We start from the raw sequence: 27812 nt of genomic DNA, 5'->3' as shown, positions 1-27812 counted from the left end.
ATAAACTCTATGGTTGTGATAATGCATCTGACCGAGAGGTATTATACACAAGTGTAGAGGACCAAGCACTGAACCCTGGGGTATGCCGTGTGTCACTTGGGGTTCTGGCAGATTTGGAGATGTGTGTGGAAAACAGCATTGTTGATGCTATAAAAGGTGGTGTTGAGGTTGAGGAGGATGAAGATAGCAATAGTAGTAAGTCAATAGTTTTATAAGTGCTGTATATGTGCTGTGTTAAAGGTGTAATCTGAATTAAAATGGTTGATAGAGGCTTTTTGAGTCCTGATGAGCTGTTAATTTTCTGGCAACAGTTTCTTCAACAATAAAAGAAATGTGTGTTTACACATATGTGAGTGATGTGAGAGTGGTGGAGGAGCTGGCATGGTTGCAGCAGCTCGGTCTCACCTGCTCAGTCTGTCACTCAGCAGTTGCCATGGCGAGCCAGCCGACACGTCCTGACACAGCAATGTGACACTGTCAACGTAATGCTGCCAAGTTCACCTGTCACCCAAAGGCCCACAGTGATTTGTCCTGTCAATCATTCACCTCCTCTCCCTCAGAAGGACAAAAGGAAAGTGATGCAGGCTCTGTAACATAAAATGAAAAATGTGTTAATTCAGCTCCATTAAAATGCCTCAAGTGGTATTATTTTCGTTTAATTCAATTATGTTGTAATTTCAGACTAGTAAGGATTACTGTAGATCCGAGGTGATGATGATGCTCATTTGGGTGCGTTTGATTTGTCACATTGCTGGGATGCATTAAGTGAATGTGAACCCCATTAGCCCCGGATCACCAGACTTGTTAGCAGCAGCACCTTCTGCAATAATTTACAACCCTTTCATCTCAACAGAATGTGTTTCTTGTAGTGCGTAATGGAAGTAATCCATTCTCCCTGTCAGCGCTGGAAAACACTTTGTTTTCTGTACAAATTGTGTTTGGGTGGAAGATGCTGGTTGGGGGTGAAGGGGGAGCACGAGATTTTGCTGTGGGTATGTCTCCTATATGCAGGTTTTGAGGACAGGAGTGTTTCTATTTTTGTGCACAGAGGATGTATATACAATAAGTCTGCTGTATATACAGTTCTGAGCTTACCTGAATATGAATCTTGCAGTGTGACTTATTTGGAGAAAACACAGCAAATGTGCATGTTTGAGTAATGGTGGATACTCAGAGAGGTGCATTTACTCATGAAATGTGCATAATGTATATATAAGGTGCTGGTGCATTACTTTAGTATTTCAATTTTATGTTAATTTTTTTAATTTCTTCCCTGTTACATTTCAAAGTCAAAAAGCACTTTTTCTACTAAACTATTTTGACCGTTGCAGTTTTTAGTTATTTTAAAGATTAAGGAGATAGTTCACCCAAAAATTAAAATTCCCTTATCATCTACTCACCCTCAAGCCTATAGATTATATAGCCCATAGAAAGTCAGGTGAATTTAAAATTGCTTTTTTAAAGATTATTCTTTTGGGCTTTTATGCCTTTAACTGATAGGAAAGCTGAAGTGTTAAAGGGGGAGAGAGGGGATGACATGCAGCAAAGGGCCAAGGCTGGAATCGAACCCACGGCCGCAGCGGCGAGGACACAGCCTCTGTACATGGGGGCACCTGCTCTACCCACTGAGACACCGGGCACCCCCTCAGGTGAATTTTTATAGTCCAAAAAAACACTGCTGGAGTTTCAGGGGTAAAAGGTGTTGTACTCATCTCCCAGACAATTGAAGCAAATGGTGACCTAGGTTAAAAAAAAAACTAAAACCACAAAATGTCTCAATACTGCTCATCCGAATTAATCAGTGTCCTGAAGTCCTGACATGCCAAGTTGTTTTGAAAAGTGGCACTGGCGTCATGTTTTTAGTCTTGTTGTAGCCTGTAGCTCCAAGTGTAGGAGCCACGTTCACATATGCACTCTCATGCGAGACCAACGAGAGCTTGTGATATCAGCATGCGAGTATTTATATGCTATGGCTGACGTCCTCCTTGGGTTCAGTGGCAATACAGACAATAATAAAGATAAATAGAGTAAAGTAAAAGAAAAAAAGAAGAAGAAATATATAAAACTAATATAAGAATGGTTAAAAAAACACACACACTATACAAGTGTGTTTGGAGACAAATTACAGAGTCGAGGTCAGTCCCTAACACAATTAAAGCTCCAACAATACTTAATTCTACAATTTTCATAACCTTGAGGGCATAAACTGTAAAGTCGGCAGGCCATAAAACCAAAACAAAGAGCTGAAAGATGTCAAAACACCCTGTAAAGCGGAGGTAGTCTGGCTCAATTATCTGAAGGTATTTCGCAATGAGAGCAGTGTTTTCCCTCCTATTTTCTCCAGCTGGGGTGCTAAAGTGCATGACTTTTATTTTGCGCCACCAGACAGTATTTGGTACATTTCCTGATACTAGAAGGGCTTTATATATTTTTAAGTAGATACTGATTTATTATTATCATTTATTTATTTATTAATTATTTAAGAAAATGTTCCACATACTCCTTATGCTGTAACAGTTGCTCTCATGTGTTTTGTGACTCTGACATTGTTTATAAAAAAACAATCAATGACTGTTAACAAGTAGAACACAAATACAAGTTACCTACATACAAATTCTAGAAGTTTAGGAGGATTATAAGACACAACATCAAAATATGAAATTAGTACAAATGCCCGCAGTCTCCCCTAATTATTACTGCATTTCTAGTTGCAGACAGAACAGCTCTAATCAAGGAGAAATATAGATGAGAAAACGCTGTTTTATGTAAAGATGCCATGTTAGTCAAGTGTGCAAAATACAGGACAAAATAAAAAAATGTAAACACTGTCACAAAACAGCAAAATGTGCAAGTACATGTTTCTCCCTCTACAACTTTGAATGTACTCATTTTTAATCAAGTTAAGGATCCTATAACTTCTTGCTTCACTGTTATCAATATATACATGTAAATATAATTTTCTGGTGGTTCATGTAATTAACTCAGACTCTATTAAACTGCCCATAGATCACAGTGAAGTGAACTTATTCATTAACTCAAGCAGTAACTATGATGATGTCAATGCCTGCAGCAGCCAGCGTCATCCTCAAAGGCTCTTTTAAAAAAACCTGCTCCTTTCTGACCGATTAGAGCTGCTAGCATGGAGACTCGCCTGTGTATGTACAGTATATGATGCATTACCACTTGGAAATTAAAGTGTTAGCAAAGATTATATTTCAGCTTTCAATATGATTTATAATCTCACAATTAAGCAATATTTGTTTACAAGGAAAACAACATTTGATTTGCAGACTCTGTTGCTTTTATTTAAAGCATTCTTAGCGTTCTTTATTTTTATCCCAACTTTCAAACCAAAGCACACCCAAAAAAACAACAACGATCCATCTTTCATCCTCTCCCATGCATCTCCTCCCCCTCCTCTTCCACACATCCACCCACTCTCCCCCTCATTCCTCTCTCTACTGTATCTCCCTCAGCCCCCACAGTCCCCTCCATAAATCCTGGGACAGCAGCGCTTTAATGGATAATTAATTGATGCCGCTGCAGCACTGTAATAAGACAATAAATTACGACACAGGCCGGTGTGCTGTGTCAGTGTGTGTTGCTAATGGCCCTTCAGGGCTGGGGCAGGAGGCTAATAAATTAGACAGGTATTAACTGTTGTGTGCTAAGTAGCCCTCCACTGCTGAATGCTGTGAGAGGAGAGAAGGAAGGAGAGAAGAAAAAGGGAATAAATGTAGAGAGATGGTTGCAAGTTTTAAGTGAAATTAAAAACAGTCTTTAGGTTCTTTTTCATTCCTGTTTATGAGTGTTTGTAAATATATGTCATTTAAAAATATCATGAGTTCAGAAAAAGATTTGAAATGAATCTTTACATATAACTGAGGGACTGTCCGTTGTTCATGAGGAGGAAGGGGGTGGTTCAAAAACGGGGAGGCATGTAAAAAAAAAAATTTTTAAGCACTGGGGAGATACTTGTGTTTTTTGTTTTTGGCTAAGGGAAGGGGCATACATCTTTGCATCTTCGTAAAATGGCTGCATTTTGTATTTATTTATTTATTGCCAATATTTACAGAAAACATGCATTGGAAAACATGTTTTAAAAAGGACATCTAGTATCATCTAATGACATGTTATCTTAAGAAAAAATGTTTTGGTGATTTTTAAAGAAGAAAATTTGTGATTTTTTTTTTCTTTAAAAGTATTTGGCAATTTTTAAAGAAAAAAAATTCTTAAAACATTTTTTCATTAGATTTTAAGGAAAATGAAAGAAAACATTTTAAGATCATCAGATTTTGCTATAAGCCCGGTTAGCATGAGCTAACACAGCAGTTGTTAAACAGCCCAAAAAACACACGATTCTGAAAATGGTCGACTGTCGTAAAACCTGTTAATAACTATTAGGTAACATTAGCTGTATGATGCAAACAGTTAGCCCTGTGACTGTCCCCAGAGTGGAGCTTGCACTCCTGCAGCAGCAGCTACAACTCATACAGTCTGGGGTTAGTTAAGTCGAGCATGGTGTGTCAGCATACAAAGAAACCACCAAAATGTGTTCAAGTATGGCTGTATTTTACACTTCAACCGATTTACATGATTTGTATTAAATGAAGGACTCTTTTGGTATTGGTATCACATTAAGGGTGCCAGCATTGTGATTTTTAAAATGATATCCCACCCCAAGCATAGGCCTGCCCTATTCAGCTGCAGACAGATACTGCTGGATGCAGATTTATTCCTCATCACTATTTATTGTTGACTGTGACAATGGTACACTGTCCAAAGAGGTAGCACTAGAACTAGCACTTCAACTCTTCCACACAACTCTCATACACCGCACAGGCCAGCACCTCATCGGGTACTGTGGAAAGTCACTGCGACTTCTAATAGTTCCAGTTTGGAGCCTCTTTTGCAGTGTCTTTAAGCCATTCATTTTACAGGCTACCACTAGCTTGCCATAACAGTCATGGACGTATGCACGCTACACTCATGAATTCTGCTACACAGCAGGCTGATAACAAAACATACTGTATATTACATGACAGCAAAACTTACATTAAATAACATTTTAGGGGTGTTATAGTATTTTCATTCAACATTTTGTAGTATTTCGATAGCATCATAAACATTTTAATAAATTTAACTCACTCATTTCTAAAAATTTAATTAAATTATTTAATATTTTGGAGATTCCTCCACATACCCCTAGCAGTACACGTACCATAGTTTGAGCGCCACTGAGTTATGGAATCCAACCAAAGTTATTACAATTAATGAATACGAGAAAAAGTATGTCTGAGCCAAATTTTATGTTAATCTATCCAATAGTTGTTGATATATTTCAGTCTGGACTAAAGTGATGGAGACACTCACCAAGAGGATTTAATCAATGACATTTTCAACAAATATGTGAAGAAAGAAATTTTTCTATCCTCTTTTGAAAGATGGAAAACATGAAGTTAATTACCCAATTAGAGACACTGATTGTTTTTGGATAATTAAAAGCTTCAGCAGTTTAAATTTAGTCTTGACAGCACAGAAGTTACATTTTCCATATCTGGACACAGTTCAGTGGCAATGTGCTGTGGTCTCTGCGGTCTCTGTGGTTTGAGCTCTATTGGTGTCAACTGTAAAGGATCGTGTCGCCTTCCAAAGAGGAAAACCACAGCTTAGTAAACAAGGACAACATCTCCCGCTTGGAAATGTGGAATTTCAGCAGAGAGTCTCTAATCCCATTTTAATGGTTGTCTGATTACGAGGTGACACGGATTAGGCTGCGAGTGTGTGCATGTGAGGCATGTTGCATGGTAAAACACACCACATATGTGCCTATTAGGAAGACGGCTGGTGGAAAATCACTAATACAAGGAAACAAAGAGGAAGCGAAAAATTGCAGAGATTAGGAATGAGCAGAGGAAGACGAAAAATGGCGACTCAGTTATGTCGTTCCAATTAAAAATGCTGCAGATTTCTCGTCTCCTAATGTTAGCCCTAACGAGCGCGGCTTAGTGGCAGTTATGCAGATAAAAACTCTTTCTGATTGATTCCAATGGCCCGTTGAAATTTGTTTCACTCCACCTTATTGATCACACCCTGCTGCTTGAAAACTGTTAATTAATAATGATAATAAAAGTGCCACGGCTCATTAAAATCAACCACAGGAGGCTGAACTCTGCTCCCTCTTTCTCCACAGCTAACACTTTATCTGGCCTTTGCTGCCTCAGTGTCTGTTCTGTTTTCACTGTTTAACTTGAATAAAAATCTTCACTTTTAACATCAGCGTTTCCGAACTGAAAACATTAAATGTAACTTCAATCTTACAGTTGCACTTAAACCTGTTATTGTCTTTAATTCACTCTGATGCTGGCAGATAAGTGTCTTCACACACACACACACACACACACACACACACACACACACACACACACACACACACACACACACACACACACACACACACACACACTCCTTCATCCTAAATCATAATAATGTGTTTGCTACTTTCTGCCAACTGTCATTTCACTGATGGGCACATTCATTCTTTTATCTCATTAAATGTGTGTGTTTTTTTATGATTGATGTTCTGTGCACAGTCTCTACTCTCAAAGGTAAATTCACCAAAATTCAAATTTTCTTATTTGTGTTTTTCTCTTAGATTCCTGCATCTAGCCTGATATTTTGATAAATGTATGGAGATGAATTAAGAGTGTAAACCACACCAGAAATGTTGTCAGTCATAAAACCAAAACAATGAGCTAAAAGACACCAAGTTCATTACAAATCATGTTGAGAATAAATGTTTCATACAAACTTTGGTTAAGGTTTGGCTAAGTCTTAGAACAAACACCACTTGGCTCTGTCGGTTTAAGGAGAGATTATGGTTTGTGATGAAATGATAACTTTGTTAAGGTAACGGGAGCTTTTTTGTTAGGGAACAACCATGATGATGGAGGGCTGGAGAATGGGGTCTATAAATGATACTGCAATATTTTTTGGCTGTATCGCGATAGATGTTATATAGCTTGATATTTTGAAACTTCTCCCACACTACTGTGCACTACTAAAGTATTAAACTACTAAATAAATTACAGTTACAGATACTGTTATATAATAATGATAATGTCCTATTATGACAAAGCTAAATAAAGGATTTTTTTAATAAAGTTTATTTGGGCCTACTCATACACCTGCCAATGGGTTTGAGTCAGCTCATTAGAAAATATCACAGGTTTGGGCAGAGTGCATCAAAACATGTCAAAGTAGCACTCTTCGTAAGTCATAACTAACTTACAGAAACATTTCATGCAATCTAGGCTGTATGCAGCAGCTCTATCATTCACTGTCAGTTTAAAGAATTACCAAAATTTCTATAACACTTGTGGGAAATTTCATATTACCTTTGTAGTAGGCAACTGCTATTATGTTTGTGGGATTATTATATTACAAGCTAGCTAGCTGGCCTGGGATACATACCACGGCATTTTCGGTTGTTTTTGCGGATCCATGTACACGAGAATCTTTCTCACTTATAATATGAATGTGATCTTTTTTTTTTTTTAATGCAAAGGAAGGACTTTTCCGTTTTTAGTAGGTCCATTCATGTCTAAACGTGGCCTAAATCGCTCTATTACACAGTCACCTGAGGTCCTGTGCTCCTGTCATGATTACCACAACTGCTAGAAGGTTTTGACTTTTGATACATAAACAGATGTCATTCTGTTGTTTTCCTTCTTGGTCGGACACTCTCATGGTTACGATTAATAAAAACAAAACCTTAAACTGCAGGTCTTTGACAAACTAGAATTATCACCTCACTATTGTATGCCTCCACCAACCAAAACAATTTACAACCATGTCTGTCCAGATCAAATATAGCTTTCAAGGTGGACACCCAAGATTAGCATCACCAGTTCAGTATCTGACCAAATGTCTCCCCCTCTCTTCCTGAGATATGTTGAATAATGGCCAGAAAAGTGTTTTTACAGATTATTATGATATCACCAGGAAGATGACCATTGACCTTATGGATATAAATTGCCATCACTTTATCAATATATCCAATTATCCTTGACCTTTGACCACCAAATTCTGATCAGTTCATCGTTGATTCCACATGGACGTTTGTGCCAAATGTGATGAAATTCCCTCAAGGTCTTATTGAGATTGTTATTGTGTACACAATAATGAGATGGATGCGAGGTCACAGTTACCTTGACTTTTACCTTTGACCACCAATCAGTTCACCCTTCAATTGAGCTGGATGTGCCGAATTTTAAGAAATTCCCTCATTCTTGATATATATCACTTTCACGAAAATAGGAAGAACATAAGGCAATCCAGATGGAGGTATAAAAACTTTGACTCCACCACCATGATCTCCTTACTTTTACTTTCCACCTCGCTACATAAAGAGTATATTTAGACCTGCACTGGCATTAAAAGTTGTATTGAGCACCTCTTCAAAAACGCCAAAACGGCAACTCAGAGTACCGTGTTGCAGGGTGGAGATGTCTGGGCTGAGGTGGAGGCAGCAGCAGCAGTGCAGCACTGCTAACAGTGACTGTGGATGATGATAAAGCTGTTTGACTGTGTCATAGCCACAGCCCTCGCTACTTCCCTGCTCGCAGAGAAGTGGAGCGCTTAATATATTATCAGCGGACACGAGTGACACCAGCGAAAGACAGAGTGCCCAGTGCAGAGCTCTCGCAGCCCGGGACCTGAAACATTCCTCCATATTTTTCGCTGGCTGTCAGGTCGTCTAATAAAGCGGGGCAAAATGGAGGGACGGTGCAGGAGCTGAGGGTGGATGAAGTATCTAGCACTGATGTAATATGGCTTATAAATCTAATTTAATTACCCAGTGTGGGGACAGGCTGTAGAAGCCATGACTGGATTTATTGTGTCTTAACTTGGCATCTTAACGACTTTGTGCTTTTAATATCATTACCCTGTAATTTATTCTTTTTCTCGCACACGCACACACACACACACACACACACACACACACACACACACACTGTATAGCCACACTAGCCCAACACCCACAGTGCAGTCATAATCTTTTTAAGCAGGCAGCTTTACGGATCGTAGGACTCCTGAGCTGTGACAGCTATTGATCCATAAACTCCTTCTTTGACTCATCTCAGGCCGTCCCTGCACTGTATGTCATCAAGGTGATTTCACTGATACGGGGTTCATTTAGGACATGCAGTTACATTTTATCACTCAGAAGTTCAATAAGCTCTGCATGCTTAAGGTAGGTTAAAATGCATGTTAGTTTGACATCCCTGTTACTGTCCAACACGTTCTCATCCAAAGTCTCATTGCTGCCGCTTGGCAGTGGACTTGCCAGTTACATATTACGCTGTGGGTATCCTTCTGCTTCTGCTGTTGACGTTTTGGGATGCCGCTACCATGATGTCAACATAAGCACATGGTGGGATTAGGCGGCACATGGTTATGTTTAGGCAGCAAAAGCACAAAACCACCGCCCGAATGTCAACAAAAGCCAATGCTGGTACGGACGGTTAGGATTAGGCAAAAAAGTGACAAATGGTTAGGATTAGGGGGAAGGAGGCACATGGTGAGATGTACAAAAAAAATATCAAATTCAGAAAGACGTGAACACTGGAGTCGGGGGCCCCCTCTTGTGCCCCTTACATTGTGGTGTTACCGGCAGCATTTATATCTGACGCCTTTGTGCCACGTATCATGCCAATGCGTCAGGGTCCGTTTGGCGAGTATTATGTGGACTTGACATGTGCTGTCCGCCACCATGTTATAACACCGTGATCGGTTCTGTCTGACTGCCTTCTCACCTAACACTGTCCAGCCGTGTTTCTTGCGGACATCAAAGGCGGCTTTTGGCGTTATGATTGACGTCAAAAGAATTGTCAAAGTGGCAGTATTTTATGCGTTTGGAATGAGAACGGGCTGTACCATCAGTGTATTTGTGAGTTCAAGTTAGTTCTAAATGAATACGCAAATTAAAGACAATCTCAGGACCCATCAGCTATTGGTTTGACAATGATAAAGCATCTGGGGGCAAGGCTCAATATCGAGATCCAGTGTAGCAAGTGGAAATCCAGGCTAAGACACTTTATATGCGCCATCATTTTGGCTAATCTCTATTAACCGATATCCTCATATGAATCAGGCCCCATGGAAGTGCGGAAAGCTTTGAGGCTGATTTTCATTGAGGCCAAACAGTGGAATAACAACTTCTGGGTCCGTCACGTGATGCCATTGGGCCCAAAAACACTTTTTCCCAGGGACTTAAATTGTGTAAGAGACATCTGTAAATCAGTGGATACATGTTTTTGAGCATCACAATCCCTGCAAAATGACTCGGTGATAACATTTCAAAAGTCTAGAATCATTTTATTTAGTCCCTATTCATGTTAGCAAAGTGCAAGACCAGAAGTTAGCTGCTTTCGAAAGTCTCCTATGCGCTTGCTTTAAGGGGCCAACAATGCAAGAGATGGTAATTTTACACTCAAGAAATTGATTTTTTTGGCTTCATGCACCACTGGACAACTTTAGAAAAACAAACAGGGACTCACCCCAAATGCTATATCCAGTTCTCATTACACATAAATAATATGAATGTAGATCGACATTAAATAAGCTAATATGAAGCTAAATCTTAGCTAGACAATAGCCAGTGGGTTTTAAGATTGCATTTCGTATTTTGTGTGTTCTGTCTCTGGAATGCTTACCCACAACTCAAATGTGTCCAAAATTTTGTCCCGTTGCCTACAGAATCTGCATTGTGTGCACCATTATACTCCTCCTTGGGTATCAGAGACGCTATGATTGCTTTGCAAAGGTATTAATGGCACTTTTCCAGGTTAAATTAAAGAAAACTTCATATTCACTCATGTTAGTATCTTTGTCACAAAAAACAATGAAGACAATATTCGTACAGTCCTGCCATAAAGTTCAGCATGGAAGATAAAAAACAAACCCTTCCATTTGTCCAGAAACAGAAATAGATAGTGATTCACTCAAGGGAACTCCACATCTTTGTGTTTTACTTGATACTACATCACTCTTTGTTTCCTCTCCTCCACCAACCGTTTGACATTCTTTCACAGCAGCTCACCCTGCTGCTCGTCTTTATCTCATTTCATCTGCCTCCTCCCTCCTCACACTGTTCTCTCATCCTTATTCCCCCACCGGCCGTCCCACGCCCTCCAGTTCAGCCTGTCGGCTTAAATAAAAAAGACAAAAAGGTGGAAAAATAGAAAGAATTAAGAAGAGATAGAAAATGAGGGATGGGAGAATGAAAACAGCTTCACTCCTCCACTGTCTTCCCCTCTGCCTCCCACCATGTCAAGCAAATAGTTTCCAGAGGCCCTCTGTTCCACATTAGCTTAGCTGACTATTCAGCTGAGCCATCGACTTAATGCAATCCCCTAAATGCCTGCTCTAGGCCTCACTGACACTGACATATTTGTTTTGCAGCCCTCTGCAATCTGATGTCTGCCACCGTGCTAAAGATTTGATTAATGCCTCTCCCTTTGAGTGCTGTAATTGGCTGCGACTGCGCTGGCAAACAATCACAAAGTCTTTCACTGCTGCGTGCTATTGGTTGGCGAGGTGCTGGGAAAGTAATGAGCCAAAAGTTTCATTTAACTGTACTCACTAAAAGGCGACATTTAACCACAAACAACCAGTCAGTCAATTACCATTTGTTGCAAAATTAATTGACCGTTCTGAGGTGATTCAATCCCAGTTAAGCAACTGTTACTAGGCAAGCTTTGGATTTGTCTACATGCTAAAACATGCAATGAGAGTTTGTAGGGTGGGGTCTTTTTTTTTTTAGCCATAACAAAACCAAAAAAAGGGTGTGAAGTGTAATAAATGGATAAAACAGATGTAATGTAAGATGCAACTGTTAGCATGTCTGACTGACTACACTTTCCAACAGGCTGCCAAAGAAAAATGGGAAAAAAATACTTTTTTGCACAAAGAAAGCTGGCGCATCAGAGCCAAAGAGGGAAATTTTTAATTTTAGCCCATTAAAATAAAAATAAAATTAAGAACAGTAATAAATAAGATACTAATAAAAATAAAACTAATAATAATGAAATGAAATACTACCACTACTACTATTCCTACTACTACTAATAATAATAATAAGTGTGTAACCACATCATGTGCTGTTGCTACCAATTAAGAAACACCAATGCTACCAATGCTAGTGGAAGAGTTTGTGTGGGTTCACACTGAAGCAACACAAAAGTTTCCTTGAGTGCTGCCGTTTCCTTTAGGCACTCATGTCAACCAGTTAAAAATGACAACATAAAATCTGGCTAATGGTTACTAAGGGTTCAAGCCAGAGGGTCCGAAAACTTGTTTTTGTGCTCGTTCATTAATTATTCTTTCTCACTGAAAATGTTTCTGCATATTCCCAAGAGATGGTACTTCATATGGTGGGTTCCCATTACAGATTTGCGCAAAACTAACACCTAACAACTAACTAACTAACATTCCAAAAAGCATGGTGATAGATGTTCAAAACATCAGCAGGTTTATTTCTATTGCAACCACCGCACTAGCCATTATTGTTGCCAATCAATGGCCACGTAGGCGTGTTATGCAAGCAAAGGTGATGGAGGAATTGTGGATTCAAAACTTTCTGATGATCCACCAAGGGAGCCAGTTCCTAGCGACAAGGGCATAACATTATGAGACCAAAAAAAAAAATAAGGAAAATGTTTCCATTGCAGTTTTGTCAAATATGGCTTTTTTAAACTGCATGAAATACCACCTGATGCAAATGTAAAAACTTGAGATAATGTGATAAATGGAAGTGTTTTTCCCAAAACTGACGTGTTTCCATTCGGTGAGTTTTATATTTGCAATTTATATTTTGCACAATTTGAGTTTTAAAGGAAACCCACCTTTTGATACATGAAAATGTCACCAGTGCTTGGAGGTTGGTACCAAGTGTTTCCCGAGAAATATGACCCACTTGGACTAATGGAGACAATATGATTAAGGCCCAAAAATTCAGTTTGGAAAGGCCATGCCCCTCACACTGTAAGTCTGACTGAAACTAAAATCATCACACACGTAAAGCTCAATGTGCCTTACAAAAAAGGCTCAAGAACCATTTTGAATTTTTTGAAAGACATATTTTTGACATCTCATCAAAAACTGTAGGTCTGATGTCTGATGACTGTAGTTTTCTGTAGATCATTAATTAACTGAGCTTATGTAAATTGACATAAAGCTTGCGGATATCTTTAATTTTCAAGATATAGAGCAAAGAAATGTCAAAAGGGGCGTGGCCAAGCACAAAATCAGACCTCACTCCACAACCATTGGGCCAATCATCACGAAACTGGCAGGATAAGGCCACATAAGCACCTGAAATATACCCTTAACGTTTCAACAGAGCCGACCACTTGGTGGTGCTAGAAATGCTAAAAAACAAAAATCAAAAACAAACACGTGACATAACACAAATCCACTGTAAATCAGAAATTGTTTTTCAAAACTCACAGTTTATGTTTCATAACAATGTTGAATCCCATAGGTAAAATTATTTTAGAATTGCTTGATGGGGGGCACTACCAGTTTAAAACAAGCACATTGGCATGAAACAAAATTTGGCCATAAATTTAAAATCAGTTTTCTTTGTTGCCGGTTTCAGAAACAGTCAGTGGTTTTGATCATTTGCAGCTTTTAGCTTTTAGCAATGCTGGCTTGCAGCTTTAGTTGTATTTGTCCTCATTTGAAGCTTTTGGTGCATTTCTTCTTCACATAGTGGTGTGGTACATACAGTATTTCCTTTAGTGCATTTTAAAAATACTACCCTCATGCACACATGTTGAAGAGCAAAGACAATTCACATACAGCAAAATTTATGGGGCTCTATCTTAAGTCCCTAAGGCCCAAAATGGATTTATGTACAATTACCGTATGTACTTTGTTCTTTGGTCTCTTGAGATGCTTCTTGTTTATTTATATTTAGAGGGAAATTCTTAAGTTTTACAGCTTTTCTAACTTCTGGCTCTTGTTTTTGTTTTGTTTTTTGCCATATACATGTGACACTTACTCAGACGCATACAGTACAATGCCTGCTGCTGTTTGCAGTGTTGCTAATGTGAGTCACACTCACTCTCCACCCTGCTGCTGCTGCCTAAAGAGTGGTTGTATTAAAGGTTACATATGACCTGGGTCACACTAATGTCTTATATCCTGTGTTGGAAACACATTGTAAACACAATGACTGAGAGCCACCATGCCCCACACACACACACACACACACACACAGGCTCTGTCATATTTTACACCATTAAAACACCAGCTGTTACAGCACTGTCTGCATTCATTACACATAATAGGACCATTCAGACTGCATGCATACAGTACACCAACACACACACATACGCACGCACTCACGCACGCACGCACGCACACACACACACACACACACACACACACACACACACACACACACACACACACACACACACACGCACTCACGCACACACAAGGTAAAACGCACATGTAAATGCATTAAAGTAGCCAGTAATTGGACAAACATCACTCACTGTGTGTTTTGCAGCAAAACAGCTATACTATTTATATTTATATATGTTTTTACACCTATTTCCAGGGTATCATTTTCTGTACAAACCTGGGGACCATGATAATAGTGTAGTGACACACTCACAGATGGTTATTACCTGTTTTTGCAATTTTCCATGGCTCTACGTGATGTGTGATGTGAAGTGTCTTACGCCTAATTGTTTTGTTTTTAAGTTACAACTTAACCATTAAATTCACTCAGTCATTATTGGCTTTGCATCCATCAGAAGGAAACACGAATCTAATTAAATGCTGCTGTACATCTGTATCTGTATCTGTATCTGTATGTATAAACAGACAACTGCTAACAAGTATGCCATATCAAGTTCAAGTTCCTTGTGCCTTGTACAGTACTAATGCCATAATGTTTACAGCTTGTTACAGCTATATTAATTATACCCAGGGACAGTCTTTACATTACTTAGTGTGCATGACCTATTTTGACTGTGACATACTTTTGAGAGGAAATTCCAGTTTCATACAAACTGGTTTTCATTTTTGACATTTAAGTTTGAGCTAAGCAGGAACCTCCAATGCTGATAGATGAAGCCATTGGTGAAGTGCCAAAAACTGAAGTTCCTTAAATGGCCACTTGAGTCTGGCTCCATACAGAACTAGTCCCCATAGAACCCCATGTTTAAGTGCCCAACTTTACAGCAAAAATAAATGAGAATGGACTTTTCCACTACATGGTACCAGCTCTACTCTACTCTACACTACTTGGCTTTGGTATCGGGTACTTTTGTGGGGGTCGTTTTCCATTAGAAATTAGTATCGCCTCTGTATAGCTGGTCGCCATAGCAACGCCATGTGACACTTCCGTGACGTCAGTTTCAACGCAACACACACATACGCATAGGGTTCAGGGGAGCCCCATTTTTAGGGGGGAAACCACTACAAAAAATGTCACATGCATAAAGTGTGCGGCAGCACGCGGTCAATAACAGGGTTACTGCGAAAAAGATTCTACTAATACCCGCTGGCGACATTTCCTCTCTCTTTTTACATCTTACAGATAACTATCATTTTTGCCTATTACATATAAAATGTTAATGTGATAAAGAAATTAGTTTTTTTAAATGTATTTTTTATGTATGCTTTATTTTTTATATATGCTTTGTTGATTGATTACACTGATTGTCACATTATTGAATGCATTATTAACAGCATAAAGATCTCTAAAGATGCAGGTATAATCCTCCAGAAGAATGTGCTAAAATGAAGTTTTTATTCTACCCTTAAAATTTTACGAAAAGAAGGAAATGTTTGGAGTGTGACGTTAAGGCAGACATAACACATTGAAATATACAATTACAGAGAAATTATAGGTGTTAACATGATCATTTGTGTTAAGATGTTTTATCTAGATGTTTGTAGGTAAAGTATGTTGATAATATGTTGTGACTTTTTACAGGAGTTAAAACCAATAATGTATTTCCAATACATGAGTGGTATTTAAAATAAATAACTGAACACATTCATACATACATACAAACCTACATACATGCAAAATAGCCTTCAAAACCCCTCTAAAAGAATTGTATATCTTTTAAGGAAAACAGAAATAGCTTAAAGAGTGATCTGTGCCTGTGGTCGGCGTGGTTAAATATGCCCACGTCTCACATGATTCAGTATTTCTCCCGCAATTTAATTCCTGGCAGGGTTGAAAAGTCTACACCAGCACTAAATGTCTCCATTAATATCCATGACAGTGAAATAATTTGAGGTGGATTAGCAGCTTTTAGAGGCGAGATAGGGCAGGTATGTTTTGTGCCACAGCAGAAGCAGCTGCGTGAATCACATCCTTAATTATTTCTAAAAAGGTCTGACCTTAGTAATCAGCAAAATAACAAAAGAAAGAACATCCAGGGAAAACACGAGGGCAGCCACTCCCCGACCTGTCCGGCAGCCGCGGTCAACGTGTGGCCCGCTGTCAAAACACGCCATGCATGTCAGCACTGAGGTCAGGGCTGGGCAAAGAGGAACTGGCACTCCTCACCTTCTCTGGGCAGGGGAGGAAAGTGGGAGGTTTGTGACTGACGGAGCCCACAGAGAGAGCGTGTCGAACAGTCACAGAGCGGCCGGCCTTGGCCGCAGAGAGTCGGAGGGGAACAACAACCACCGCCAGCTACGCATTACTGGACCGTGAGCGGAAAATCTAAAGGTCACAGGAATATTTGGTTCTTATTTTTCCTTCACCACACATTCCTCTGTTACATGTCAACAGACAAAAAAAAGTAACCAAAGTGGAGGAAGCCGTATTCAGATCCTTAACTGAAAAGCACTTGCACCACACTGTAAAACACCATTACAAGTGATTGAAAATAGTATGAAAAGTAAAAAGGTATGTGAGTATATTCAGGTTAATTTACCTAAAGAATTAAAAGTGTTCAATGCAGAATAATGTACACTGTGTCTGTTACTGCCTATATTTTACATCTTTGGATTATATTCATGCATCAATGTAAAAACAGGGTTTTACTGGTGTAGCTGGTTGAGGTGGAACTCATTCTGAACTGTTAAAGCTGGGGTAGGCAGTTTTTTTGGAAAAGGCAAAAACAATAAAATAAAATTGAAATTAAAAAAAACAGCAGAATTCGAAAATCAATGTACCTGCATAGAACCACTCATAGGATATCCAACAAAAATGTACACAATAGTTGATATGATAGCCTACAAATTAGTTTAGGCAACTAAAGTTACTGTGGTAAGGTTTAGGAAAACAAACGTGCTGAGGATGTACCTTAAAATGACTCAAAATGTACACTGTTTTAATGGCATCTCATGGGATAAGACCCAGGGTAAAGCTCAAATTTTTGTGACCCATTCACCATCCCAAACTGCCTCCTTACAAGGCCGCTCGAGACTGCTTCCATGCTTACTTCCGTCATCACACCGGTCATGTGGTCACAGCTTTTCAAAATACATTTTGTTGTGTTCAAGTGCTTTGAAATCCTGAAGTGGGAACAACGTGGAAGCTAAAAAGAAGCTGGGTTGTAGTTTAAATAGCCAGTATAGTTTTAATGCTATGAGCGTTTAAACAAGAGGCTAATAGCTGTTTCCAGTTTATTTATATTTTTTTATATTCCTTTATTTTTTCTATATTTTATATACTATATATTTTTACATATTAGCATATTTAATCTAGATCACTCTACATGAACAGCAGTTAACATTAATACTATATTACACTTTACATGTGAACAGAAACTGATATTTAATACGTTAATCAATAAAAAAATTCTTACCATTGATGAAACATTGACTTTTGACAGCCATGTTTATGCATTTAGGACATTGCCTAGTTAAATGTTTGCTTGCTACAGCTAATAGATGCATATACTAAAATGTGCAACTACTTAAAGTCAATGATAGCTACTAGGAACAAGTGAAAAATATCATTTTTTACCGTCAATTGTTGACACTGTTTCCAGGCTTTCAATCATTTCTGCTGCCATGAAACATCACGCAAACATCACAACTCGGTATCATCAAAATTTCCCAACTATGAACACTATTAGCATGAAAAATGACCATTATTAAAATAGTTACCAATCAATATTCTGTCAATTGATGCATTTATTAATCCTTTCACTAAATATTTCAGTCATACTAGTATTAACTGTTGGGTGGATTAATTTATAACAAAAGAACACAATTCATAAGCGCTTTGTATGTTTTGCATGGAAAAAAACTTAAAAGTAAAACTATTTTAGTGAAGTAAAAAGTTTGTTTCCCTCTAAAATGTAGAGGAGTGAAAAAGAGGAAAAGTGAAAACAAAATATTCAAGTATAAGTACCTCACATTCATACTTAAGAACAATACTTCAGTAAATGTACTTCATTTCATTCCAACACTGCTTCTTAAATGTAGTGGAGTAGAAGTATAAAGTAGTAGAAAATAAAAATGCAAAGTACAAAAAATTGTAGCTTAGTGTAATGCTTTATTTACTAAATCAGGTCAGGTCGACTTTATTATCAAACAAGGAAAAATGCATGTGGATTTACTCAAGTAAATGTACTCAGTTACTTTCCAGCACTGCCCAAAAGAAAAAAAGACCCCCAGATGGTCAGGAAGAAAAAAAGAGACAGACCTATTTAAAATAAGCTGTAGGAGATGTGTGTTTTCTGTTCACATGTGGATTTGTGTGTGTGTTTGTGTATGTGTGTGTGTGTGTGTGTGTGTGTGTGTGTGTGTGTTTGTGCATGCATGCGTGCGTGCGTGCGTGCGTGCGTGCGTGCGTGTGTGTGTGTGTGTGCTGAAAGTGATTTATGGGGCCTGTCTTCCTCTGCCAGCAGTTTGTCTCTTGTAGCATGGAGGATGAATGGCCCACTGTCAGCCCTGCCTCAACCTCTCCTACTGGTCTCTCTCTCAAATTACCTTTCTTCTTCTCTGTCCTCCCCTCGCTTTACTATCTTATCTCCCCACACGCTCTTCCCCCGCATGCACCTTGTCATCCTCACTTCCTTTTACCTTCATCCTCTCCTCACTTAGTTGATTTGATGCTTTATTTCCCTTGTTTCCTGACCCCGCCCCTCCCATCCGTCACATCTCGTCTGTGGATCTGAGGTGTGCTTCAACCAAATCCTCAACCTCCAATCTGATCTCTGATTTCAGGGATGCTTCATTCAAATGTACTGCTTCCATTCTAGCTGCCTTGTGTCCGTATCTGCTTTCTATATATGATGTTTCAGCAGCTACATGTTGAGTTTGTTTTAATGTGATGGAGATGACAGAAAAGTGGGACCTGACTCATGAAGGAGGATTATTCTTAAGGTCATTGGTGAAATGTAACCAAAACCAATTCCTCATGAGTTGTACTTAAAGGGAAAGACAAAGGGGAAAAGGTGTTGCACTAATCTCCCAAACTATTGAAGAAAATGGTGACCAGGAATCAAATGTTAAAAAAAATAAATAAATAATTAAACCACAAACTCTCTCCATACTGCTCGACTGAAGTAATCCAAGTGTCCTGAAGCCCCAATGTTCCATGTTGTTTTGAAAAATCTCTCTGGCATCATGTTTTTAGCCTTGTTGTAGCCTGTAGCTCCTAGCTTGGGAGACATGTTTGCATGCATGCTTGCGCGAGACCAACAAGAGCTCACGGTATCTGCACGCCAGTGTTTATATGCTACCCGTTAGCCTCCCCCACACACAAGGCTAAAAACATGACACCAGTGACTTCTTTCAAAACAACTTGGCACATCGGGGCTTCAGGACTCTTAGATTACTTCTGACGAACAGTACTGAAACATTTTGTGGTTTTATTCTTTTTTTTTTTATGTTTGAATCCTGGTCACCTTTTCAACATCAACCCTCTGCATTAAGTAGTTAAAAGTCTAACCGCCCTGCAGTTAATACAAGTACAGCTGATACGATTAATTCATCAGTTGACAAAAACTTAACTGGCAACAATTTTCAACAATGGTTTGTCATTTTTAAAGCAATAACATTTCCAGCCTGCAGGTTCCAGACTTTAAAATGTGAAGTTTTGCTGTTTTTTCTTTCAATTTATTTAAAATAAATGTAAGGATATGGACTGTGGTTTGGACAAAATTAACATTTTAAAAGGAGTTACTTTGGGCTCTGGGTACTTGTTTCTCATTTTGTTAGAATAAAAACAATTGATTAATGGAGAAAATTGTCAATCAATTAAACCATAATGAAAGTAATCATTAGTCAATAGTAAATAGTAAAAAATAGTTCAAGATGAGGTCCAACTCAACCAACTATATCCGTAAAATCCTGCTTTTACATAAATGCATGAATATTCAAAATAATCAAATTATTCATTTTTAAATAGTTTATTAGGAAATCTGCAAGAGGCTAGTGCAGCTTGCCTGATAAACGCTGTTTTGCATGAACCTTCATTTCCCTAAATCTATACAACAGAGGTGCCGAGTTGGCATGGCCCACAGATACACAGTAGCCAAGTTTTCGGGAAATATGCCACATTGTATGTTACCAGGATTAAACTTTTATGCCTCAAAAGACATAATGCAAAAGTTCAGGCAGTATGAAATGGCTAGGAAGCCTTGGTATTTTTTCTTCCTAATTCTTAGCAGATAACCAGAGTGTCTTTAACAGCATCAGCACACTCTACATCTTCCAGCAGCTGTGATATGCCAAAAGGCTGAAGACTAATGTCTTCCAATGTCATTAATTGTGCTGTCATTATCATAATTTAACATCCTGCTCACCCCTCTCCATCTTTATCACTGCCTTTTGCTGTTTGGTCATTAATCAGGCTGAAAGCAGAGGGAGGGAGAGAGGCGGCCAGACAAATGAAATAAAAAAAATGACCTCTCTATCAATTCCATTTCCAACACATTAGAAAGGAAGCACTTTTTCTTCCTCTCCCTTTAGCACTCAGCTTTCCTGTGCTAATGGTAGATATACAGTGACATGGTAATGATCTGGCCACGGCTGCAGAGCACAGGCTATATTGATCAGCGGCTGATTTATTGCAGGTTGCGGGTGATTATTGGGCCATTAATCAGTCTTGGATTACCCTATCAATAAAACTGCTTACGTTTGTTTGTAAAGTGCTTGCCAGGGCAGAGAGAAGGGCAGTGCGTGTCCAAACCAAAGTGACGCACGGCTACTATTTCAACTCAAAGATTGGCTAGTTAAAGAGAGATATGGCCCACCATAGTCTCTGAATGAAAGTTTATACTGGCTAAGGAAGCTCTGCTGAAAAAATAACGCCAATCACTCAAACTATGCATCTTTCTGCCATTTATAAACACTAAACTAGGGCATCATGATGACTCTATTGGATGGGGTGCGACAGGATTTTGTCAGGTATACTCATACCTTACTGACTAAATAAGTGAATTGTTAATTTTTGGTTGGGTTTAGGCAAAAAAAAAAGCTGCAACAAATGATTTTTTGGCCACTTGGGTGCAGCTGAAACAAGTTGTAAACATTTTATCACCTTGGTGACCTTGGCGAGTTGATATAGTTAACTTTTTGGCATTAGCTTATTACACATCCACCATTCATGAAGCAACAGTGTAATTCATTCGGAGTCATCTTTTTACCACATGATGAGTATAAATGGAATATTCAGTCTCTTGGCTCTGTTTTTGGTCTCTACCAAATCCTGAGCGAAATATCTGTCTCTTAAAGGGGAATTATGGTATTTTTTCAACCTGGGCCGTATGTTTACATGTTTGGATGTGTGAATGATTCATACTTAACACGGGTCTTTGGATCGCTCCAGTAGATCAACTGAGTTGGGAGTTGCAACGCTTCTTTTTTTTTTTTTTTGCAATTGCATATGGCAACGTTTTGTCAATGCTTGTTTTTCTCACTGACAAGCTCATATTGTTACAATAAGAATCGCAGACGATACCAATGATTCTATTGTCCCCAACTCTTACTATAACAATATATGTATGCTAATATATGAGCACGTCATGTTAATTTGTTTATTTGGCTAACTATCTCTTATCCTGACAACTTCAACTCGGATTTCAACATCGGATTACTATTTTTAACTGACGGGACTTGCTACAAAGTTTGGCTGTGCTTCCTACTGCTGCTGTTAGTGGATGATGATGAAGTTTTTCCAACCTGAAGACAGTGGAAGGTTTCATTTGATGCACAGTGTTGATGTGCTCAGCCATGGAGCTTGTGTTCCCCACTTGTAAGAAATTATTTTGCAACACAAATTGTATTTCTCTACCTCGTTATCTTTTACATTGGTAAAATGTTGCCAAACTTTCTTCTTCAGCCATCCTCACAAGCAAAAGACCAACAGATCTCATCTTCACTTGGTTTAAAACGGTTTACTGGCAATTCAATTGTGTTCAAAAACTTTATTGGATATCTATGTATGTGGACCAGTGATTGGATAAAAGGTAGTAACTCGACTCAAGATGTAATGTTACGTTATGGGACCCACTAGGACCCACAGGAATTGATAGCAGTATCAATAAGATCAAACATTAATGATTTTCAGGTTTTGAAAAAAGCCGAACCCAGTCCTCAATAGTACCAGGTTTCGATCCCCATCCCTACTAGCTTGCTGGAGTTGTTGATGTTGCAGAAAAAGATGTAATGAGCACTGAGCGGTTTGGCACAAAACTAAATGGTACTATGGAATTCACAAATTTAAATTCACAAACACCATATGTGTAGTTCTCTGTATAGCAAAGTCCACTTAGATTGAGTAAATTATGCATGGCTATTTAACCTCAGATAAAGCCTGATTTGAAAGAAACAACAAGAACATTGAAAAATAAGGACGAAGACCTCTGTATGCTGCAAACGCCTCAAACTAAGCCCTTTGTCAGGATCAACAAATACAAAAAAAGCCATGAATGTAATTCACAACCTTAATCTCCTTCCTTAAATTAGCAGCCGGATAAAAAGATACTGCCGCTGTCGGCCTGCCAACAGCTTTACAGCCTGCCATAAAGCAGGAGGGAGGGGGGGTATCCTGTGGCGTTGCTTAAACCTCCACCAGAGCCCACAACCACTACCTGGAACACAACTTTTACAACAGCTAGCAAATTGAGAATAGTGATTTTCCTATAAAAGCCCTGAAGAACAGGGGAGCCTGGACTCGGAGAGTTTAATGAGAAGGTTTGATGGCTATGCGCCGTCAAACAGGCCGACTTCCCTGCCAAATGCCGTTCTCTCTTTTTTATTTGTGAGTGTGTTCGAGTAACTGATTAAACATCCCAGAACCTCTTGGACGCGCCCCCAGCGGTCCCCTTGGTGCCTCGGAGTGCCACACTCGTAAAAACCTGACTTGACAGTGGTCTCGTAAAGCAGACATAATGCTGTCGTAAACATGTCACGACACCTGCCATAAACATTAATGACTGTTTATGAATGAGGATGATGAATTGAAGGCCCTTTCTTTCCCCGGGAGGCTGTTCAGCAGGTTTGCGGCTGTTGAAACACAAAGCTGTGTTATGATCTGAACTTTTGGCAGGAGACTCAAAACAACTCTGTGCTTCGCAGGATGCAGTCCAACTAAAAGTCAAAGCAAAGTCATCAGGTTCACCGAGCACTTATTCTGATTTATTTCCCTATCTGCAATTAATAATAATAAAGCTCATTCTCGCTAATCGCACCATCTCTCCTGTCACTAAATATTGAAAAACACTCGAGCGAACACGCCAAACATTTCATCACTTTGCAAGCAGTCACATGACCAGCTGTTCTGCTAGGTCAAACACCTTTGCATAACAAAGCGGCAGACAGCATGTGTGCTGCTGATGGAAACATGTAACTGCAAAAATCACAGGCTTGGCGCTCAGCACGCTGCAGAGGAACAGATAGCTGTAATCCCATTTTCCCACCAGGCGGTCCAGCATGCCTGTCTGTGGTACTTAGAGATAAACATCGCTATGCACTCTGCGTGACCCGGCACACACCTGCTGAGACAAGCTCTATCATACACACACACACACACACACACACACACACATAAATGCAGGTGCAAAGACAGCAAAAGACTGCTTTGTGTATGTCAAAGTATGAATTATAGCACATGGCTTGACAGTTTATATTTAAGTGATGTCAGCAGATCCAATAAGGCTATGTGGAACAGATGTATGTGAGCTTTATATACTTTGTATGCTGCGCTGTCAGACATCCCTAAGGGGACAGCCGAAGACAAATGTGTTGGTAATTTACAAGTGTGCTTAAATACCCATTATTCTTTCCTCTGCAAGCTCTCTCAGGATCTGCAGAGCTCATTTATCATCAGCTGCACACGAGGCATACGCGCACATAAACGCAGGAAGAAAAATGAGGGGTAGTGCCAGAGTTGTCGCTGTTGGGATTGCGTCAGTGCGGAAGCTTTAAAGGATCATTACAGTTTATTATGATGGTTTTGGTTGTTTGAGCTATCTGATATGATAACATTGTACTCACCAAACTAAGATCTGGGAATATGTTACTACATCAAAGTTGGATGGTGCATTTACAGAAGTACTGTACAGTTTGTGTGTGGGATTTAGTGGCATCTAGTGGTGAGGTAGAAGATTGCAACTAACTGAAATTGAAACACAAGTCTGTAGAGGAACTACTGCGGCTGAGGAAAAAACATGAACACTGGAATGGCCTTACCTTGAGCCAGTCTTTGGTTTGTCGGTTCTGGCAGACTCCATGGAAGAGGTCCCACTTTGTATAGGTGTCTTAGGTGTAAATGGCTCATCCTAAGGTGACAAAAACACAACAGTTCTTAGTTTCATGTGATTATACGCTGAATAAAATCATCTATGCAAACATCTCCCCCTGAATCGTACAGATTTAACCTTGAGGTACAATTTTAAAGTACTTTACTTTTTTCATTTTTCCATTTTATTCTACTTTATACTTGTTCACTACATTTTGAGTGAAATATGGTTTATTTTACTCTTCGGATTCAGATTTCACATATGATAAAGTTATAAAATACAATAAACTACTAAAGATTGAAGCAGTGGTGTTTATCTGTGAAGATTATCATGCTGAACAAAATGTGTAAGTATCATAAACTTGTGTTTGTCACAGAGCTGATTTTTGGCAATAATCTAAAAATCCTTTTAAAAAATCCCATAAGGCTTTTTAACAAGAGAACCAGTGCGATGCTAACTTTCTAGTTGGCCTACAAAAATAAGTCATGCCTTCAACACTCTGTGGCAACAAGTCTTTTGCCGAATGGCATCATGCGATGGACCTGGAAGTTGTGGGTACACGGTTTAGCCACTATGTCAAATTGGCTTCAAAGTCCCTTGAACTTCACGGGAGCCTGGTGTGCATCACTCTTAAGTACATGTTGGCAAATCCAAAGCTCGACAGACCTTTCCTGACTAATTACAGCTGCTGAACTATGCCTGGATCATCCGTCACCATTTGGGGGGAGGGGCTTAGAGAATGGTTAATTGCCCTTTAAACTAGACAGTGCGGCTTTGACTTAAATCCTGAAGACTTACAGCGACTCTTGTTGTCGACAAACATCCTCCATTGTACTCAGCGCTGTAGTCATAAGCAGAGTAAGCAAAATTAAACGTTTGACGACGTGACAATGTGGCAACACGAAACGCTCGCTGGGGCGCATGAATCAGGAGGGATGACGCTGTTTATAGCAAGGTTACAGTAAATCACACGGTGACGGTTTAATCCCGCAGAGAGTCTTACAGGAAGAGGGTGGAATTCAATTTCCTAGCATGCCTGAGCAAAGGTATGCTAATACAATACAGCCTGTGCAGAGAGGCAGACGTGGGCTGGTGGTGGCGGTGGAGAAGTGGAGGGGGGTGTTTTCTCTGGGGTCTCACACCTTTCATGCTGCGCAGAGAGATTACATTTCAAAAATGCCACAGACAAGACGGACAGGATAATCAATCACGTGAGCGGCGCGGTGATGTCTGCTGGCTGTGTCTGTTCGCAGGAGTCATAAATCAATGCTGTGTTGTCAGAGGGGTCTACCATGAGCTGGATACCGAGGCAGAGTCCGTACAGTCTGATCCACGCTCCGCCGCACCCTCTACGGGGCTCTGAATGGATGCCAGGCCCAAGTGACAAGAGGACAGATAATGCTAGGTGATCTAGTGTGTGTGTCCTTGTAGCTGGCTGCAGTGGCAGACAGCAACCTCATTAATGTAACGCAGTGGCTCATAGGTGACCTCATTATTCTCGTCCCCCCAATCTCACTGATAACAAACTGCATTCGCCCTCTATTCAACTGTGTGTGTGTGTGTGTGTGTGTGTGTGTGTGTGTGTGTGTGTGTCTCACAGTGACTTTCACAGTCATGAATCAGCGCCGCTAACTGACTTCACACTGTTTTGATAGCCGCTCTCCTGTTTAGCTCAGTAATTATGGCATTTGGGCTTGCGTTGCTCCAGTAAATCTCTCAGAAAAAATTCCGGCAAATGAGCGTCACAGCTCCAAGAAATCACAAGTAAACATTGAAAGTAACAGCGAGTGAGATGCTGTGAAGCAACATGAGTATTATTACGTTTATTTCTCTCAGCTGATTCTACCAAAATACAAAAAAGTGTGACCTTTTCTTACTTAGTGCGATAGACTGCAGGCCTGTATAAAGATGGATGGCATACCAGCTCTACAATACTTTTTTTTTTTTTTTTCAGAATTCCCGAATGTGAAGCCAGCAGCTATTAGTTTGTTTCCACAGACCATAAGAAATAAACAGCTGTAGGCAGGCTTCCTTTGCAGATTTGCGCAAAATGTAAGCAATATTTTTGAAATGTCGATAAAACACAATTGTGAGGTGACTGCGTTTCCATTGAGTGATGTTATGCGACTTCTTCTGTCACGTTAACATTCCAAGAAGCAAGGCGATGGATGTTCAGAACATCAGCAGGTTTATTTCTATTTAAGCCACCGCACTATCCGTCATTATTTCCAATCTAGGGCCACGAAGGCATGTTATTGTGAGCAATAATGGAAAGACAAGCCCCTTATACGTGGGAGTGGCAACGAGGGATTTCTGGGAACTGTTAGTCCACAATTTCACAGATGAATTGTGGATTCAAAACTTCAGGATGATCCACTCAACTTTTAAAGAGTTATGTGATGCTATAAAACCTCTTGTAGCTCCTGCTGCATCATGACGGAGCCAGTTTCTACTGACAAGCAAACTGTGTCATGTGACTTAGAAAAGCCAAAAAAATGTTTCAATTGCAGTTTTGCGAAATATGGCTTTTTTGAAACGCCTCCAGTAATAAATGGGAGTTTTTTTCTAAATTGATGCTATTATATTAGGCGTGTTTTATAATCACAATTTCATTTTGCGCAGTTAGCAGGTTAATGGAAACCCGCTTTGCGTAAAACAGTAATTGTGGCTTTTCTCCTCTTTGTTTATAGACATTAAAACAATAATAACACAATGTAATTTAGGTTCTGTGAATTCTGGATGATCATAAAATGTCATGTCTTGGCATTAAATGGCTGAATACTGCTGAAACACATCATTTTAGGCAGGGACAGAAATCAGAGGTACACAAAGCTGTGCCAGAGATGCATTATTTCACTATGTGGCGTTCAAACAGAGCATTAAGTTGCTCTCTGTGAGTTTTGCCACCTCATGCAAGTGTAATTAATAACAGAACGGGCTTTTTCTCTAAATGCCCTTTGCGTATATTTTATATTCATAACTTGAATTTGTGTAATTCAAGGTTTAATGTAAACCCAACTATTGACAAAAAATAGAATATGATATTTTATCATCTGTTTAGCTACACAG

General features: G+C 39.4%; 1 protein-coding gene across 1 annotated transcript in view; it reads right to left on the bottom strand.

The window, feature by feature from the left end:
- The window catches only part of LOC148186152 (NADPH-dependent diflavin oxidoreductase 1-like), a 110034-nt gene that overhangs the window by 46381 nt on the left and 35841 nt on the right, over positions 1 to 27812 (bottom strand). Inside the window, exons 4-5 of the mRNA XM_088071327.1 lie at positions 24694 to 24782; positions 406 to 587 (exon numbers count right to left, since the gene is read on the bottom strand). Coding sequence (XP_087927453.1) covers positions 557 to 587; positions 24694 to 24782 — 120 coding nt within the window. The 3' untranslated portion in view covers positions 406 to 556. The remainder of the gene's footprint in view (positions 1 to 405; positions 588 to 24693; positions 24783 to 27812) is intronic.

This window comes from Plectropomus leopardus, chromosome 20 (genome assembly GCF_026936395.1).
Source record: "Plectropomus leopardus strain MGB_pleo_1.0 chromosome 20, ASM2693639v1, whole genome shotgun sequence".
NCBI classification, from domain to species: domain Eukaryota; kingdom Metazoa; phylum Chordata; class Actinopteri; order Perciformes; family Serranidae; genus Plectropomus; species Plectropomus leopardus.
The sequence above is the reverse complement of the archived record's forward strand: the minus strand, read 5'-3'. Positions and strand labels throughout refer to the sequence as shown.